The sequence below is a fragment of the Lycorma delicatula genome, chromosome 2 (genome assembly GCF_047948215.1).
Source record: "Lycorma delicatula isolate Av1 chromosome 2, ASM4794821v1, whole genome shotgun sequence".
In the NCBI taxonomy this organism is placed as follows: domain Eukaryota; kingdom Metazoa; phylum Arthropoda; class Insecta; order Hemiptera; family Fulgoridae; genus Lycorma; species Lycorma delicatula.
Window position 1 is genome coordinate 159,147,824 of NC_134456.1, and position 17,962 is coordinate 159,165,785.

The 17,962-nt window shown below is 28.2% G+C and overlaps 1 protein-coding gene across 1 annotated transcript in view; it reads right to left on the minus strand.

Annotated features, from left to right (window-relative positions):
- The window catches only part of LOC142319359 (uncharacterized), a 58,824-nt gene that overhangs the window by 15,667 nt on the left and 25,195 nt on the right, over window positions 1-17,962 (minus strand). Inside the window, exons 4-7 of the mRNA XM_075356561.1 lie at window positions 17,303-17,502; window positions 14,293-14,616; window positions 11,719-11,820; window positions 3,283-3,360 (exon numbers count right to left, since the gene is read on the minus strand). Coding sequence (XP_075212676.1) covers window positions 3,283-3,360; window positions 11,719-11,820; window positions 14,293-14,616; window positions 17,303-17,502 — 704 coding nt within the window. The remainder of the gene's footprint in view (window positions 1-3,282; window positions 3,361-11,718; window positions 11,821-14,292; window positions 14,617-17,302; window positions 17,503-17,962) is intronic.

Here is a 17,962-nt window from a genome sequence, read left to right on the forward strand (position 1 = left end):
GAAAGCTGTTGAAGATTTATATGGACTTGATCACTTTCCAATCGTGGTGCCATTAGATACACCCATCCATTTCCAAGTTTAAGGAATAAAGTGCTGGAAGACTGAATCAAAAAAAAAATATATACATATATATATATATATATATATAATTTTCAAAACAGCAGTTATAACCACGAAACTTGGAAAAAAAAATTTGACTAATATAATAACAATAATAGTGAAATAAAGATTTAATGAACAGAAGAAAAAACACTCATTATTATTTAGAGTAAAGTGTACTTCATTCATGATAATTCACTCTAAATAATAATGAGTGTTTTCTCTTCTATTCAATTCTTTATTTCACAATTAGTGTTATTATATTAGTCAATTTCCTTTTTGCCAAGATTCTAATTGGTAAAAAAAGCAAAGTTAAATAATAACTATTTGGAAAATTATTAATATATTGTATTAATTGAAATAAATAAATAGCAATAAATTGTGATTGCAGTTCTGCTTTACACACTTAAATCTAATTCACATTAATCTTCTTACATGCAATTATATATAAATATATATGTTTTTTTTTATTCAGTCTTCCAGCACTTTAATTCCTTAAACTTGAAATGTTAGTTAACCCTAAAACATTACTACTAACATTCAATGTCAGTTAATATGATGAACAGGAGTTCCAATCTCTCATAAAAAATGGATGACCTTTGCTACTCAGTAACATCAACTAAATATGGCAGAATACAAAGGAACATGTTTTACCTTTTACGACACTTTTTTTAATGACAATATTCATTTCCTTGAAAATTTAAAAATGAATAAATTAACACAGTCACTACTGACTTTTCATTAACCCTCCTTGCTGAATTATTCTTTTGTTTTTAACTCAAGTATACTAGTTATTATAAATGATATATGTTCTGGGAGAAAAGTTTGAAAAACTCGAAAAACATGACCAAGCACTAGAGCTTGGTGGAGATGAGAGATGAAAAACACTGGATTTAAACCATACTTGCTGAACTCTCACTCACACGTGGTTTAGTGTATTCGTAAACTTCTTATTTGTTGATGCTGACAATTACATAAAAACTATTTTTTTTTTGCCTTTTAATTAGATCTTACATAACAAAATTTTAAACTGATGTGCATGTGCAATAAATCCTCAATTTATTCAATTTAAATAACTGATTTAGAATTTTTTATTTTACTTTGGTATAATTGCTATAACTGTTTATTATCAATAACTAATAATCAACTGACATTATCTTCTAAATAAAAATTACACAAGTGTTAATAGCAGCTTATTTATTACTTCACATAAATGAAACAGATCAGCTGGAAATACTTACTTAAAAAATATATTACAAATTTAGTTGAGTAAATCATCTGTTGCAACTTATTAACTCCTTTTTTCACCTACTTACTTTAAATATTTGTAATAGTAAAATTTGATAGTGCTAGTAAAAATTAAGTTGTAGGCCTAGCGAATCAAATTTCTTATTTTGATGGAAGTTCTATTATTACTTTCCTCGTTCAATTTAGTTCTATTGATGATGTACAGGTATGGTGATAGAGTTCAGTCTTTACAAGGGGTATGCGATTTATTTAATAACAGAAACCTGTAAGTAAATCGAGTGTGATCAAGACAATAGAGCGATTTGAAGAAACCGGTACTACAAAGAATTGTCCTCTTACCGGTAGACAAGAAATGTCACAACGGATGAAGTCATTAGATATATTATTGCACACTTTTGTTGAAAACCTTCATTCATCGATTCAGAAAGATGCTGTCCAACACTACATCAGTTATTTTTCAATTCAAAAAATTCTTGTTCTTAAAACAAATAAATTTCACCCTTATAAACCACACCTGGTGCAAGAACTTACGAAGAGGATTTGACGGCCAAGTTGGAGTATTGTGATATTATAACACAAAAATTAGACATAGACACAAATTTTTCTGATTCAATAATATTTAATGATGAAATGACTTTTACGTTAAATGGTCATGTAAATGTGTGTAGGACGTAGAAGAGCCTGTCAAGCCCCAGACCTATCTCCCCTGGTTTTTCTTTTTTGGAGGTACCTGAAACATAATTAAAACAAAACCTGTGCAGACACTGATGAACCGAAAAGCAGAACTAACGAATCTGCTCGTATAACCAGTCCTGATACAAATTATTAATGGATATTACTTGAGGTTAGCACAATGTCAAGCTGTAGAGAAGCACTTTGAACAAAATTTATTTCACAAGTAATTTGAAATCAAAAACATTTATTTAAAATTTTTAAATAAATATTGTAATATTTAAAGTAAATGATATAAATTGATATAACCGTTCAATATTATAGTACTGTTTAAAGTTTGTTAGTGTATGCATTATGAATGTAAAATGCAATAAAATTGTTCATGCAGCGTTTTACCTCATTTTATTGTTAACATGATTTTTCCATCGTTGCAACTTTCAATTCTTGTAACTTGATAACGAAGGCATTCGGGTTTTACCATTTTTTTTCTTAAAAACTTTTAAATCATTATCATGTGTCATATGTCTACCTTCCTATTTAAAAAAAATTAAGTATGATTCAATATGGCGGATCCAAGATGGTGGACATAAAAACATAATGCAGATTATTTTTTTTTTTTTTTTAATTATGTAGAATTCCATTTCTTTCTGCCTCCAAATACCTTTCAGAAAGCTGTCTCCATACTTAAAAATCACCTGGTATAATTATAAAATATATTTAAATCCAATTACATAAACCACCTAGTACGGAATATTGAAATAAGACGTATCTTACATTAATTTTTCATTACAGTACTTTTGCAACATCCCACATAATGTAAAATGATAATGCTAATACCTAATGATAATACATAATTGCCTAATCAATACTAACCAACATATAAATAATTTATAAAATAAATCTATTATAAATTTATCTTCTTTCAAAAGTGATGAAAGTTCATAATAATTTAAAATTTCAACAAAAAATCCAGTTCAATGTAATTATGAATGAAATGTACAGTAATAAAATATAAACTTTTGTGGTGCATTAACATAAAATACTGAGTCAAGAGTAACATGCCGACACCCACTAGTAAAGACAGAAAAGTTGCTATACTACCACGCATATGTATGAGGACAGCAGGTTGCATGCATGCATAGACCATGATGAGCCTGCAAGTGCTAAGCACTGAATGCGTTAATTATATGTCAATAAATATTTTCAAATATCTACATCTAATATCTATAACAGACAGGAATGTTATTCTTTTTTTAAACCTACCTGACAAGTGTGGTGCTGCTGTTTTTGAGCTTTTTGTTGAAGTTGAACAATATCTTTCTCCATCATCTGTTGTTTGGACTAAAAAAAACAACATCTTATTAAAAATGACTAATGAAGAAAATAATAAGAAATGGAAATTACTTGCAACTCCTATCAACATCACTTTAACAATAAGCTTTAAGTTTAAAACTAACATTGAAAAGCAGAAAATCAGCATCTCTGCACTATTAATATTTCCAATACTATCAGTGAACTGTAACTTGGAGTAAATCAGTGATATTGATCAATATCAATAGCAAAAGTCTATACCATTCAAATAATATAAGCCATTAATGAGAATTATAACTAATTCTTTAAGTGGTTTTGTTCAGTTTTCTGGTTCAATAATCTGTCAATAAATAGCTGAATCAAAAGAATTAATTTGAATCAGGAACTATCAACAAAAATTATCTCAAGGCCAACTTAAAATGTAATTTAGCAATTAAATGGTAATGTTAAAAGATGCGCGTATCAGCTAGGTTTGTGTTTTATCCTATCTCATAAGGTTACACATTTTTATAAATAAATTGATCATTTTTATGAGTGTGTGTGTGCGTGCGCGCGAGCGCATATGGGCACCTAGTAAAAGTGATGCATATGATTTCTACATCTGCTCAATATTTTTAAATCTGAAATAGATGGGTTGTATGTGCATTTATGCTGTATGGTTTATGTGTATTTTTTGGATAATATATATTTATGCATTAAGTTAGTAATATAATGCCAGTCAGGCATGGCATTTTCACACATGCTACACATCATTCCATCACATCCTCTGAAGCAATACCTAATGGAAGTTTGCAATCCTATTATTTTATCAAAAGATAACTTTTGTTTGGTTATTATTGTTATTGTAATTGTATTCTTGGCTTCATTACTGGTTTTATTTTTGATTGTTCATAATATTATCAAGCTATTCATCCTATTAAATTTATTATAAATAATCACAGATTTAGGTATAATACATTTTTAGAAGTTAATTTTACTCATTAAGCGATATCAGTGAAGTAACTTCAAATGTTTCCCGTTAAGTAATTTATTTAAATTTATATTTTACTGTTATTACAACTTTGTAAATGGTTGTGTGGCTGACACCAAACTTTTTTTTTTTTTTTATATGGTTTTTTTCTTTTTTAATGGCACTGGTTTGTAAGGAACTCAAATGGTTTGTAAGGACACAAATTTCAATAACTTAATTTTTTTTGAAGGGTATAAAATGAATATTTTATAATCAAAAAAGGTGTTAGAAAAAATATTCCAGTTCCATTGCCTAAACTGCCTGAAAATTAAACCTGATTTAATCATCTTAAAAAGACATGGATTCAGAAAACTGTTGAAGCTTATAAGTATGACACTAATGGTCATTTTATTACACTTCTTGCAACAGAAGTAGATCTAGTATCAATTTGTATCATAGATGAAGTACTGTATGCGACTTGATTGCTAAGTCTTTTGAGATGCAGACTCCCTATTGGTTAAGTGTCAGGTGGCTATATTTCTATTTTGTTTGGTCTTTAAACAGGAGAGAATGTTCTTCCTGATATTATTGTGAAATTATTTAAGTTATTTAAGAGTTAGAGAAAATAATGGCTTAAGGAGGTAATGGCATAATTGGTTTATAACAGTGTAAATGCCAATAAAACTAGTTAATAATTAAAAAGAAATAGTTACTGGTTTTGAATAAGAAAATCTTGTCAATCACAATACATAAGTTACTGAAACTGAAATAAGTGATAATTTATTATCTTATCATTGTTCACCATGTTTTTTAATAAGATACAAATTGACTATTATGTGACTCATAGTTTATGTAATATGCGCTGCTAATGACAAACAGATAATTAAAAGTGATTAAACTGATAAACTCCTAACAGGGAGTAAATTCATCACTTTTGTATGAAAGTCTAGAAGTTTATGGTTCTTTTTACAGTTTTTATTATCTATTTGCTTTCAGGGTTGGAAGTTCTGATTTTTAAGATTTTATACCCTTTAATAAACTGAGTGTTTATTAACACAATAGTGGCAAGTAATCTTTTTAATGCATTTTCTAACATAACAAATCCCTATTATCTGCTATTCATGTTTTCATTGGTGTGTGTGTGTGTGTGTGTGTGTGTTCTATTGGAGATCCATATCTTATAAACTACGTGAATTCTATTTACAAATGGTGCAGTACTGTTCACCCAAGTCAAACAAATTTAATCCTTCTAACATCAGAATTTAATCTTTAGAATTATTAAGTATGACAAAAAATAAATGAGGAGAATAACTGATGAAAAATACAACTGCCTTACAGATAGAAAATCGAAGGCAGAATAGGATGCCTCATCATAAATGCTCATCATTACATACCTAACTGGAACCATAGCCAACATGAAAAAGGCAATAAAACTATGAGGTTAACATAATAAAAAATAAAATAAAAAATGAAAAGGAACCCAAATAATAGACAATTAAAAATCAAATTTAAAACATTGAAATATAAAATATTTTTAGTTGGGTTAATGGGGAAAAAAGTTATAACATTACAAGATTTGAACAAATAACACTAAAGGACAATGGGAAATGATTAATAAATTAATGGTGATGAGGTAAGATCTAAAAAACGGAAAAATACAAGATAATTAGAAAAGATAAGAAAGAGTACTCTTATTTCATAATTTACTTAGTCCCCAGATACGAAAAATTTTATTTTGCAAGGCAATTTCTAGACACAAAGAAATACACCTTAATATTTTTAAAACAAATCACCAGTAAATTTATTTTTTGGGATCCTGTATACTAAAAAAGTATAAACTATACTATACTAAAAGTAGTATAGTATCCTACTAAAATTAAAAAATTAACAGATTCCTTACCAGAGAGTAAGTTCATTAATGATGATGTAATTTCTCTGCAAATTATTAATTATGTAGATGAAATTTGTCTCATCTTGGAAGTAGAACAGATATTTGTAACTATAGACCTTTATAATATTATCTACTTTTTTCTGAATTATTTGAAAAAATAGTTGAAGGTAGGTTATTAAAATTTTTGGTAAATAATTTTTTGCTAATGCGGTGGCTTAACAAAATTTTACTGTTTCACTGTGTAAAAACTTATATGATCCTGCAAATAAAGAGATTTTGGGCTTTCTCTTAATATAAAGAAAGTTTTTGATATCACACATACGATATGAACCTGTATACTGGTATAATATGAACCTTGATAGTAGGATTCATTTCAATGTGATAAAAGAAATTAAAATAAGGAAATAATATATTATGGCAATTTCTTAAGCTATATTTTTTTTATGTAGATTTACACCTTCCCTGTATTAATGGTTCAATGACTGCTTTCACTGACTCAACAGCTTGCATACAGCTCAATGGACAAAGACATTTACATAAATCTATTCATCAGATCTGAATAAATTAAGCTTATGGTTTTTCTGCAATAAAGGTTGGTTCTGAATAGAGTAATCAATAATATAGAAATTTTATTTAATACTATCAGGTTTTCATTGACCTAACTTTTAACCAACCAATGAACTGTAAGTTTCTCATTTATATAATTCTATATGCAAGAATAACCAAATTAAATATTTGGGGTATGGTGGATGAAAAACTGTTGTAGATTAATGTTATACATTTACACAATTAGTTTTAATTTATATATAATTTTTTTATTTAAAGCAACTTTAATTATGTGCTTAGAAATATATACTATACATTTTTACACTCCGGCTAAATTATGTGTTTTCGTAGTACTTAACACTTTTGATTCAACAGAAGTCACAGTAAGATTACTGCCTAAAGAGGAAGGGAAACTTCACCAGAAGTTGATGGCAGGGAAGCCTACTTAAGACTGTATCACATCCTGTTTTTCTTTCTTTTTCCTGTTTAGCCTCCGGTAACTACCGTTTAGATAATTCTTCAGAGGATGAATGAGGATGATATGTATGTGTAAATGAAGTGTAGTCTTGTACATTCTCAGTTAGACCATTCCTGAGATGTGTGGTTAACTGAAACCCAACCACCAAAGAACACCGGTATCCACGATCTAGTATTCAAATCCGTGTAAAAATAACTGGCTTTACTAGGACTTGAACGCTGTAACTCTCGACTTCCAAATCAGCTGATTTGGGAAGACGCATTAATCACTAGACCAACCCGGTGGGTACATCCTGTTTTTACTGAATTTACAATTTTGCCTCTAAAATATATCAGTTTTCAGTACTTTCTACTTTTTTGAAATGGGTGGTACTTCAAGGTGACAATCGATGATAATACAACAGTTTAGACCAGATCTACATTGTGTAGATGACCTTGTAGATGATCTACAAGGATCTTGTGTAGATGATCTACATTGTGTTCATGACCTTGTATGACCTTGTGTAGATCTTGTATGACCTTCAGTCATATCACTTAATTCTTCAGAAAATAGTTTCTATTTTAGATCTAAATTCTTTAACACAGTGCCTGCTGTTATTAAGTTTAACAAGTGGTTACTTACATCATTACAGGTTTTGTTGACTTGTGTCCAATATTTTAGTCTAGATCTATGCTTTTCAGCTCTTATCAAATGCAAGTAGTAAAATACCTTGCTTTTAAATTTTTAACAGTAACCTTTTTTGGATTTAGAATAACTCTAGTTCTTCATAAATCTAGCAGCATAAAACTGTTGTTTTAATTTTGTTATTTATTTATCTGTGTAAAAGACAGATGAATTTTCATACAATTATGTTTAAAAGGGTCTAATTTAAAATGCTATAAAATTTCCCAATGTTGAATGGAACTGTTTACATCATTATTATTATTATTTGTTGTTGTAAGTTACAAAATGGTCGAATTTTAATTCCATCTTCAGTTAAATGACATATGTAATTCTTCATATTGTTATTTGGCAAAATGTGTTAACAGTATAAGTTGATTGTTCATACAAATGGAAATGTTTTAGTTAAGATTATGTATTAAAAAGATGCCAGTTCCTAATTTTAAGCAGATGTAACAGCCTTGACAGTTGATAAAAGAGTACAAAACTGCAAAATACATTCATTTTTGTTAATATTAAGTAAAATTTTTTAACTCATTATAGATCTTCGCAACAGCAAAGCAATTTATTACAAACTTGTATCAACAACAATTTTTCTCTCTAAATTATAAAGTTGTTGATTTGTATGCACTAGTGTAACACATATTTAAAGAGTTGTGTTTATTATCTTACTATTTACTTTATGCTACTTATTCTATTAACAATTATTTATAATGACTGAGTGAGGGTTACCTAGCAATAATTGATGATTATGATCATGATTATATTTTCCAGATAGTTTTTCCAGCTGTTTTTCATTTTTTGTTTAACCAATATCATATGTATGTGCTGTTTGTCTGGATTGATATTTTCCATTATATCTAAAACTACTGTTTAATAACTACTATTAATACTTAATAACAAATAATTAACATATTAGCTGTAAGTATAGGATTACAATAATATTTTTTTCTCAAACTTGGAGAATTTTGAGAAAATACATTCAGCAGAAAATAAAGCCTACTAGGAAATATACCTATGATTGAAAAGGCTAAATTAAGAAGATGTTAAAACATGAGAAATTTAATTTCAACAGAACATATATAAAGAAATGATTAATATTTATCACTAGTCTGAAATTTCTTTAGAAATTCTTTGTTTTTTAATGGTATCAAAATATTCACTACATTTTAGTTTGTTATTGATTTTGCAGTGCAGTAAAGCTTTTACAGTTGATTTAGTCATTCAATTTTTCTTCAGACCATATGACATTCATTAATGAGCATACTCTTTCGACTGGTGTAGATGTGGTTGGCATGCTGAAAATGTATTTAATTTGAACAAGATTGGGCAATGAAATATTCTTTTATCTTAAATGACTGAAAAGTTGTATCCATTTTTTTCACAACTTATTTTCCAAATTTCACAGTAAGCTAACCAAAAGGTTTTCACAATCACTACGTCATCAAAGAATTGATCCATGTTTTTTTTTTGTATTATTTCCAGCAGTTTCCTTAATTTGTTCACCTGAAGCTTAAATTTCAGACCATTTTATTCATGTTATTTATCCAAGTAAAAGATTCTACTCCACCAAAACTGTTTTCCTGTATTTCAATGTAAGAAAGACATCTGCAATAAAATGTCTGTAAACTCTTGTAGGATTGCATTGATATTAATACTCCTATTATTTTATAGTAATCTAAAACAATCTTTTGCTTCTTGAGGCATAATGCCTTTCCACAAATTTTATTTTTAATTTTCCAAGTTCACTGGCAATATCAGTTGCACTCACTTTTGTACTGTCCATAATCATGATAACTTTAATAAACAATATGAGTAGCCCTTATACAAACCACAAATACATTCCACATAATCTTTATAAAAAAAAACCGTTTCATCACCACTAGACAGTGTTCTTGTGAAATAAAATAAGATTTCAGTCCTTCATAGATTTCATAGCAGTATTCTGTGCATAGTAGCAAAAGAAATCAGATTTTGCCGTATTGAAGAACATTTTCATATTCTACATTTACAGATTCAACAGAACTCTTTTAGTTGAGTGTCTTGAACCATATAGATGTTAAATATTTATTAATTTTGAGCTTCTATTTCTATATTTAGGAACATCAACTGTAATTTAAAAGCAGTTGTGCACGATATGAGCATCACAACCAATGCCAACAATATTTCTTCCTAGTTCCTTCTTCAATCTACTGTAAATATTGTTTTCCTCTATGTTTAACACCCTCAAAATTAGTATTATCTCCACAAAATCCACTATTTTTTTACTATTAGTTTTTATAACTGATATTTAATGGTTGGTCAATATTTTGTTCTGGCTAGTCTAATCTAGGTTTCAAAAAACTCTGAAATCAATTTAGATGAACTACCAGTTGTCTTAAAGCTGGATTGTGAATAGCAACATAAAATGCAAAAGTTGCTTCTTTATTACTATTAAAAATTCTTCGTCATTTAAATCGGTATCTTTAAAATAAGACAAAATATTTGAGGAAGCTCCTGCCCACTGCTACTAGGCTTGCTTTATGTTTGGCACATTTGAAGCGATTTTTAATGTCCAAACATCCACAATCAGCTACTGAAAATTCCAAAAAGCACAGTTCACATTTCATTTTGTCAATACTATAACAAACTTTTTTCGAAAACCAGATAATTCTTTTTTAATTCATCAGTAACGCAACAAGTTGAAGCCAACTCTAATTGAAACAAAATACCTAAAAATAACTGCATCTCATAGGCTACATACTATTATAAATTATGTGAAAAGATATCCGAATGAAAAAAATAAAATTTCTAAATTAAGCTTCATTTTATAATTTTTTTGGAAAAACATCTAGACAAGATTAAAAGTACTTATATTCAGATACAAAATATTTAGATTGACAACAGTGTGTAACAAGAGGGGATATTTTAGATGCCAAATCACTATTTTACCTGAAACTGCACTATTTTTACTTCTTGTATATTTGCCATTAAAATTTTATCAAATAACTCTGACAAAATGACAAACTGGCTGTGACATTTGGACCACACCAAATTGGGACAGTCCCAGTCAAGGTGAGATGTCTGGTAATCCTATTTAAGTGTATTCTTATCTATAATGTTGTTCTGGCCACATCTTATTCATTATGGATATAACATCATCTATTAAAAAAATAATAATTTAGATTAAAGAAAATATGCTGATACTTAACGAGAATAATTTCCTTATGCTAACAACAATGGGCTAGCAACCAATTACTGATTTGGGTTTTCTTTTTATTTGAGAACTGCATTATGTAACATATGTAAACTGCAATACTTGACCAGGTTTCAAAACCCGAAGCTACCTGTTTAAAAACAAGTGCTGCAACCACTTAACCAGAAGAGAGCGAATGGTGATTATTATCCACTGAGGACTGAAGAGGGGTTAATTATACGAACAACCAATTAACAATTAAATTTGTTTACCACAGTAACATAGAAAAAAGGGTAAAAGATGATAGCACGATCAATTATATATAAACACATTATGCTGATTGTGTAAGGATGTATTTCAATAAATTTTGTAACATTGCAAATGTCTGGAGATATAATACGGGTTTGTAGCAGCATGCAAATATTACATTACACCATTATTGAAAAGAATGTTTTCAATGATTTAGAAAATAATAAGCAATTAAAATACCAAAAATGTTTTACAAAAATTACTACATGAAGGGACTTATTTAAATAGAATCATTTATCAGAAATTCAGCATGGACAACAATACTCCTGAGTGAACAGTGCATAGCAGGGCACTAAGAAAAGAGGTACTCCAGCCACTACACTTAAGAAGCGATTAAAGTTAAATAAAGAGGGATTAAATATTATAATTAATTCACATACTATAAGTGTCTCTTTAACTTCTTTTAAACTGTCCACCTCTTCTTTTAATCTTGAATTATATTGTGATACTTCCTTTAAAGTCAGTTCTGCATGAATTTTCTCCTTTAAACAAAAAAAAATTATTTTTAATTTGTAAAAATAAGTAACTATATCAAATACAAAAATACTGGGCGATTCAAAAAGGACTTCACAACTTTAAGGCATATAAAAACCTATTGATAACTTACAGATTGCTGAGATCTCATTCCATAGGAACACATCAAGTTTGTCACCCAAAATTCACTTTTGTTCGATATGGCTTCCATTTGTAATACAACATATATCTCACTTGAAATCGATTTCATTCCAGATTGTAGCCAGCAAGTCAGATGTCACCTCTGCAGCTGTGGCGTTAATTTTAAGTCCTAGCTCAACAAGATCAACAGGCAAAGGTGGTACATAAATCAGATCTTTAATGAAACCCTTTAATGATCTTTAATGAAAGTAGGGTCAAATCTGGGAAGCGAGATAGCTATGCAATTGGACCTTCAACTAATTCACCGATCCGGGAATCAAGTATCAGGAAAATCTCACTTCCTAGGTGGTAGTGTGGTGCCCCATCTGGCTGATAATAATGGCGTCCATGTCGGTTATCAAAGTCTAACTGAGAAATTAGAAAATTTTGAAGCATGTCTAGTTAAATGATACGATTTACGATGTCTCCTGGAAGAACGAGCTATACAGACTTTTTTCTCAGAGCAAAAGACATAGACCTTATGGCTATCACGAATGTGCTGCAAAGTATCATGAGGGTTTTTGCTATCCCATATTTTATAGTTATGGGTGTTCGCCTTGTCACTGATGTGAAACTTTGACTAATCACTAAAAATTACATTGTCTAAAATGTTTCGTTGCCAGCAACTCTATCCATCATTTCCACACAAAACTGCGGGAGAACGACTTTGTTGTCACCTGTAATGTATCCCTTTTTAACAACACTGGTGATAGAACTGGTGGCCAACTTCAGTACTAATGAATTATGAGTAAAAATTTGATGTGTTTTGCTATGAAATGAGACTTCAACCAAATCTGTTATCTAATTAATCTTTATATATTTTTAAAGACATGTAGTCCTTTTTGAATCACCCAGTAAATAAAACACATATGTATGTGTATTAGTGCTACAGTGTATGTAACACGTCAGGTGATTGTCAACCTCACATTAGATTACATCATATTAATTAAGAAAACCATTCCCTTTTTCTCATAGCAAGTTATTCAGTTGCTTGATGGAAAACCAAAGTCAAATGAATTTCACTGCTCTCAGACAAAGCACTCTTGCTTGGTTAATGCCTTTTGTACCTAAGTTGCTTTACATGTGTCAAATAAGATTGACTGGGCCAGGTAGCAAAAAGCAACCAATTATTTTATCTCCTTTCTGACAAGACAGGGAATACATTAATGTGTTACATGTTACAAGACATAACACTGTTTTATACACTGCATCAATTAATAAATAGTGGACAATAAAATACATACATCATCCACAAAATACTTATTTTGTGGTTAATATAAGTATTACATTTTTATACAATTGACAAAAAATAAATATGCATTAACAGAATTTAGGATATTGTTAAACAATTCAATTACAAAATAAATATTTTTATGGATAATTGAATAAAGTAAATATTTTGTGGATAACACTACAATTAGGTGAATTTTCTAGTTTGCCTGGGAACACTGTGAAGATTTCTAACAAATACTACTACAACTCCATACATTTTCTAGATATTTCTTGTAATATATAAACATTTTTAACTTTAGTTTATTATTGGAATTGATAAAAAAGATCTTATTCAATTTGACTAATTGCATCTTATCTTTCCAATTGGTGGTCTTCAATGCTGCTCAATTTATGACTTATAATGCAGGAAAATCAGACAGAAAATATGCCATTACTTCTGGCACCCTATGTCCAGTAATTTTACCTCTTAATAAATTTTAGATTTTCTTCTCTAATCCTAAACCAAAAAATTTTCTTTCAGCTGATTAAAGGTACCTTCAAGCATATTCTGAGTTTTGATTTCCTGATTAGGTCAGGTTCTTCTCAGTCTTGCTTAACAGCAAAACATCATCTACAAATAATTAACATTAATGATTAATATTATACCTTCATTATACTGGTTAGATTAGTTACTACTAAACACATCATTTGTAACATTACTTTAAAAAGTTTTAGTATCATAATAAGTCAGTATCATAACACCACCCATCTTATTTTCATACACTGTTTTTAAGATATTTTACACTGTTAACCTGGAGAATCCTTCCAACTGCATTTTAAAACTGGAGATCATTTAATGCTTATTTAATTCCTTTCCTGGATGTTCACTGTAAATTTTATAACATGTTGAAATTTTAGATAAAAGAAGAATATATAAGCATTAAGTTATGCTAGTCATAACTGCAAACATTTTATAAGTAGGACTTTTTTGATTGCTGATTAATATTTTATAAAAATACTGAAAATAAGACTAGTCTCTAAAAAATTTAATGGTGAAGGGACAAATCAAAAGAAATAACAATATTTACCTGTTTTACACTATTTAATTCAGTCATAATATTTTGCAATGCCTCTTCTTTAGAAATTAATGAGGTATTTAAATTTCTGTATGCTGAGCTTACACCATTTATTTCAGTTTTAAAATTTTCATTCACAGTTTTTAATGCTTCAAGTTCAGTTTTCATATTTTTTAAACTAATAGTCAATTTTTCAACACACTCTTTAGCATTTTCTAATGATACATTCAGGTCATTCTTTGCTGTGCTAAGTGAAGATACCTCTTTTTCTAAAACTGAGATCTGATTAGTTAATGTATATACTTTTAGTTCAGCTAATTCTTTTTCTTCTTCTAGCTGTTGAGAAAAATAAAAAAAGGATTATAAATCAAATAAATCAAAATGTTGTTGTTTAAATCACAACAGCCTCTTTAACCATTTATTATTAAGCTTTTTTATTTGGTCAGGACAAAATTAGATTTTTGAATTCCGCATTTGCATAACAAGAAACTCAATTTCACAGTAAAATAATGCAGAAAAACGAAAAAAAGGAAGATAAGTTTTCAAGATTTGAATTCAGAGGATTGTTTACTTTTAAATAATTTAAATTGCTGACCACCACAGAAAAAAAAATCATACTTGCAAAAACGACATGCTTTAAACACCATTTTATGGAACAGATTACAATGAAAATGTTAAATACTTTAGTATTTATACAGTGCTACTAGTTTTGTTATTACATGAACAATTACTGCTGAATGTAATAAACAGATTCAATCCAAGAGAGTATGCACATGTTCACCAGGTTTATATACATATGTATATAATTCATCAACATATTGACCATTGTGCTAATTAAATTAAAAAAACAACTTAATCCCCAAATACAGTAACAGAAAAACCTTTAAAAAATGAATACCAATAGTGAAATTTAGCAGGGTCCGCGTCCTCAGACGATATGCAATTCTATAATTACATTAACAAATAATAAAAAAGAAAAACTTAAAACTTTCGAAAACATAAACACTCTAAAAATCACAAAATTTGTAAAAAAACACTACTCCACTGCAATTACTGGAATGAAATAGATTTAAAACATCAAACATCCACTTTGCCTAATTAAAACATTATCTTCATACACACATCCACTTTGCCTAATTAAAACATTATCTTCATACACAAACTGTTGGATCATCATATCACACTTCAATTTAAATTTTTAAATACAATATTTTTCAAGTAAATTCATTTTTTTATTACAACAAACTTCTAAATTATCTTTACAATCAGTAATACTATGCTTACATTGCAACAATTGGTTGGCCGCATTAGATACCTTTTTCTGTTTCTCTCAGCGTTTTAATGTTTCATAAACTATTTTTTTTTAAAGATTTGTTAGTTTTACCAATATAAATTTTATTACATTGATTATCTCCATTTTTATTAATGTTATTCCTTAAATATTTTTATACGGTTACTTATTATATGCTTTTTTACACAGATTCTTATCAGATAGATACATTAGTAATTTGGTCTATTATTTTATTTGTATATAATTGTATTCTAAGATGAAACTATTACTAATCTCTATGTTATATTCTTGTAATTTTGTAAAACTATCTTGGTACTTTATACTCTTCTTTTTTTTTTTATACGTTTTCTATAATATTACTGAAACCATTAAATACTGCTGCTATTTGTTTTATTTCATAAATGTATTTTTTGAGTTTATTTTCATAGTTTTTTATATAATTTATAGCTCTAAAGATCAGATTTTAATATGCAATAACTTTCTGTAACCATGGGTGATCAGAATTTAAATCCATTATAATACTATTCATTGTGGGGTTTTCTATAAACTAATGTTTCTATAATATTGTTTAAGTTTACTTCAATTTCAATATCTAAAAAACATATTTTTCTGTTCTTTTCCATTTCACATGTAAATTTTTATTGTAAATTATCAAAATATCATCTACGTATCTAACCCACAATAGTACTTTGTGCGTACCAATATAAATTACCATGAACTATAATACGTTCAAAATTAAAAAAAAAAAAATGTCAGACCCTTCTGTTTGTGAATAACAATTGTTATCATATTCAAAATAATTTGAAAATTCCTTATAATGGTAATCAATGCATTAGTATTTATATTAGTATATATTCCTTTAAATTATTTCTATTGTTTTATCAACCGGTATATTAATGTATACATTCGTGATATTATAACTTAACATTTCAGTGTTAGAGTTAGCTTTAATAGAATTTAACTTATTTATATGACTTCGTAACCATTTTTTACACTATGTTTACATTAAAGATTCATTTTTAATCTATGAATTTTAGCTGTTATTTTAGTGATAAAATATGTAGGTGCTGTTTTAAAATTTATGAACGGTCTTATACAATTATTTATTTATGTAACTTCAGTATCCAGTAAGTTTTGGGGGTGATTGTACACACAGATATTATCTTGAGTGATAACCTAATTTTTATTATCATAATTAAATATTGGTTTATATTTAGATATTAAAATCCTTTAAAATTTTTAAATAGTTTGTCGGGTCTATTATTACTTTAAAATCATTTTCTTCAATGTAATTATCCATAAGTTCTTTGTACTTATTTTTATACATAATTTTGTGTATTAGTCTAGTCCAGTTTTAATAATATTAGATCATTATCATTTTTTGGCTTCATAACTTGAAACTTTGTTATTTTTTTATTAATTATATTTTGTTTGTTTACATTACAGCTAATTATATATTTCTTATTTGATTTTATTCAAAATATCCATTCTTTCAATATTATATTACATATCAATTGTGATATTCTTAATTATATTGTATACATGTTACAATCTTTACAATATTTTCTTTATTATTAATTTTAAAAACTTCACTAATATATTTTTTGGTAATACAGAAAAGTAAAAACGTGAAAATCTGGCACATCAGGTGCGTTTATGTGCATACACACTAACAATCACCACAATTTATAATTTTATTAGAATAATTAAACAAAATTTTATCATACTTACAATAGCTATTTTATCATACAATATTGAAGTACGTGATTTATATTGTATGAGCCCAGGATTATTTCTATCCTCAAGACCAACTAGTTCATTTTCATGAGGGCGGCGAAAACCAAATGGAATACTAGCACCAAGAATCTCATTGTTGCCTGATATGTAACATAACTGATACAATTCATCTTCTTCACGTGGTATTATACTTGCTATAAAATAAAGGAGACTGCTAACATTACATAAATTAAAAAAAGTAATAGCAAACGTAGTACTAAAAATAGCCCTATTTATAAATTTACTAATTCAGGATAAATTTTCAAGGCAACTACAATATAATACATGAAACAAAAATAAATATGTTACAGTACCATTCTACACACATCCCTTATTTGTTTTACTGTTGATAAAAATTACTCATTAACTAATTCATTAAGTTAATGTTTAGTTGAAAGAAACTGTTAACTCATCTAACTGGCTTATATCACCAAATCAATGGCTTTTATATAAATATTCAACTGTCACCTGGGCCAGCTCTAAAAGCCACTCATGTTACTGTTGACTATTAATTTTGTGAACAACACTCTTTGAGCAAATTGGCAAGGTAACTGGACTGCTACAGTAGATAAAAAACTCAATACACATTAAGGATACTGTGCTGTCATGGGACTC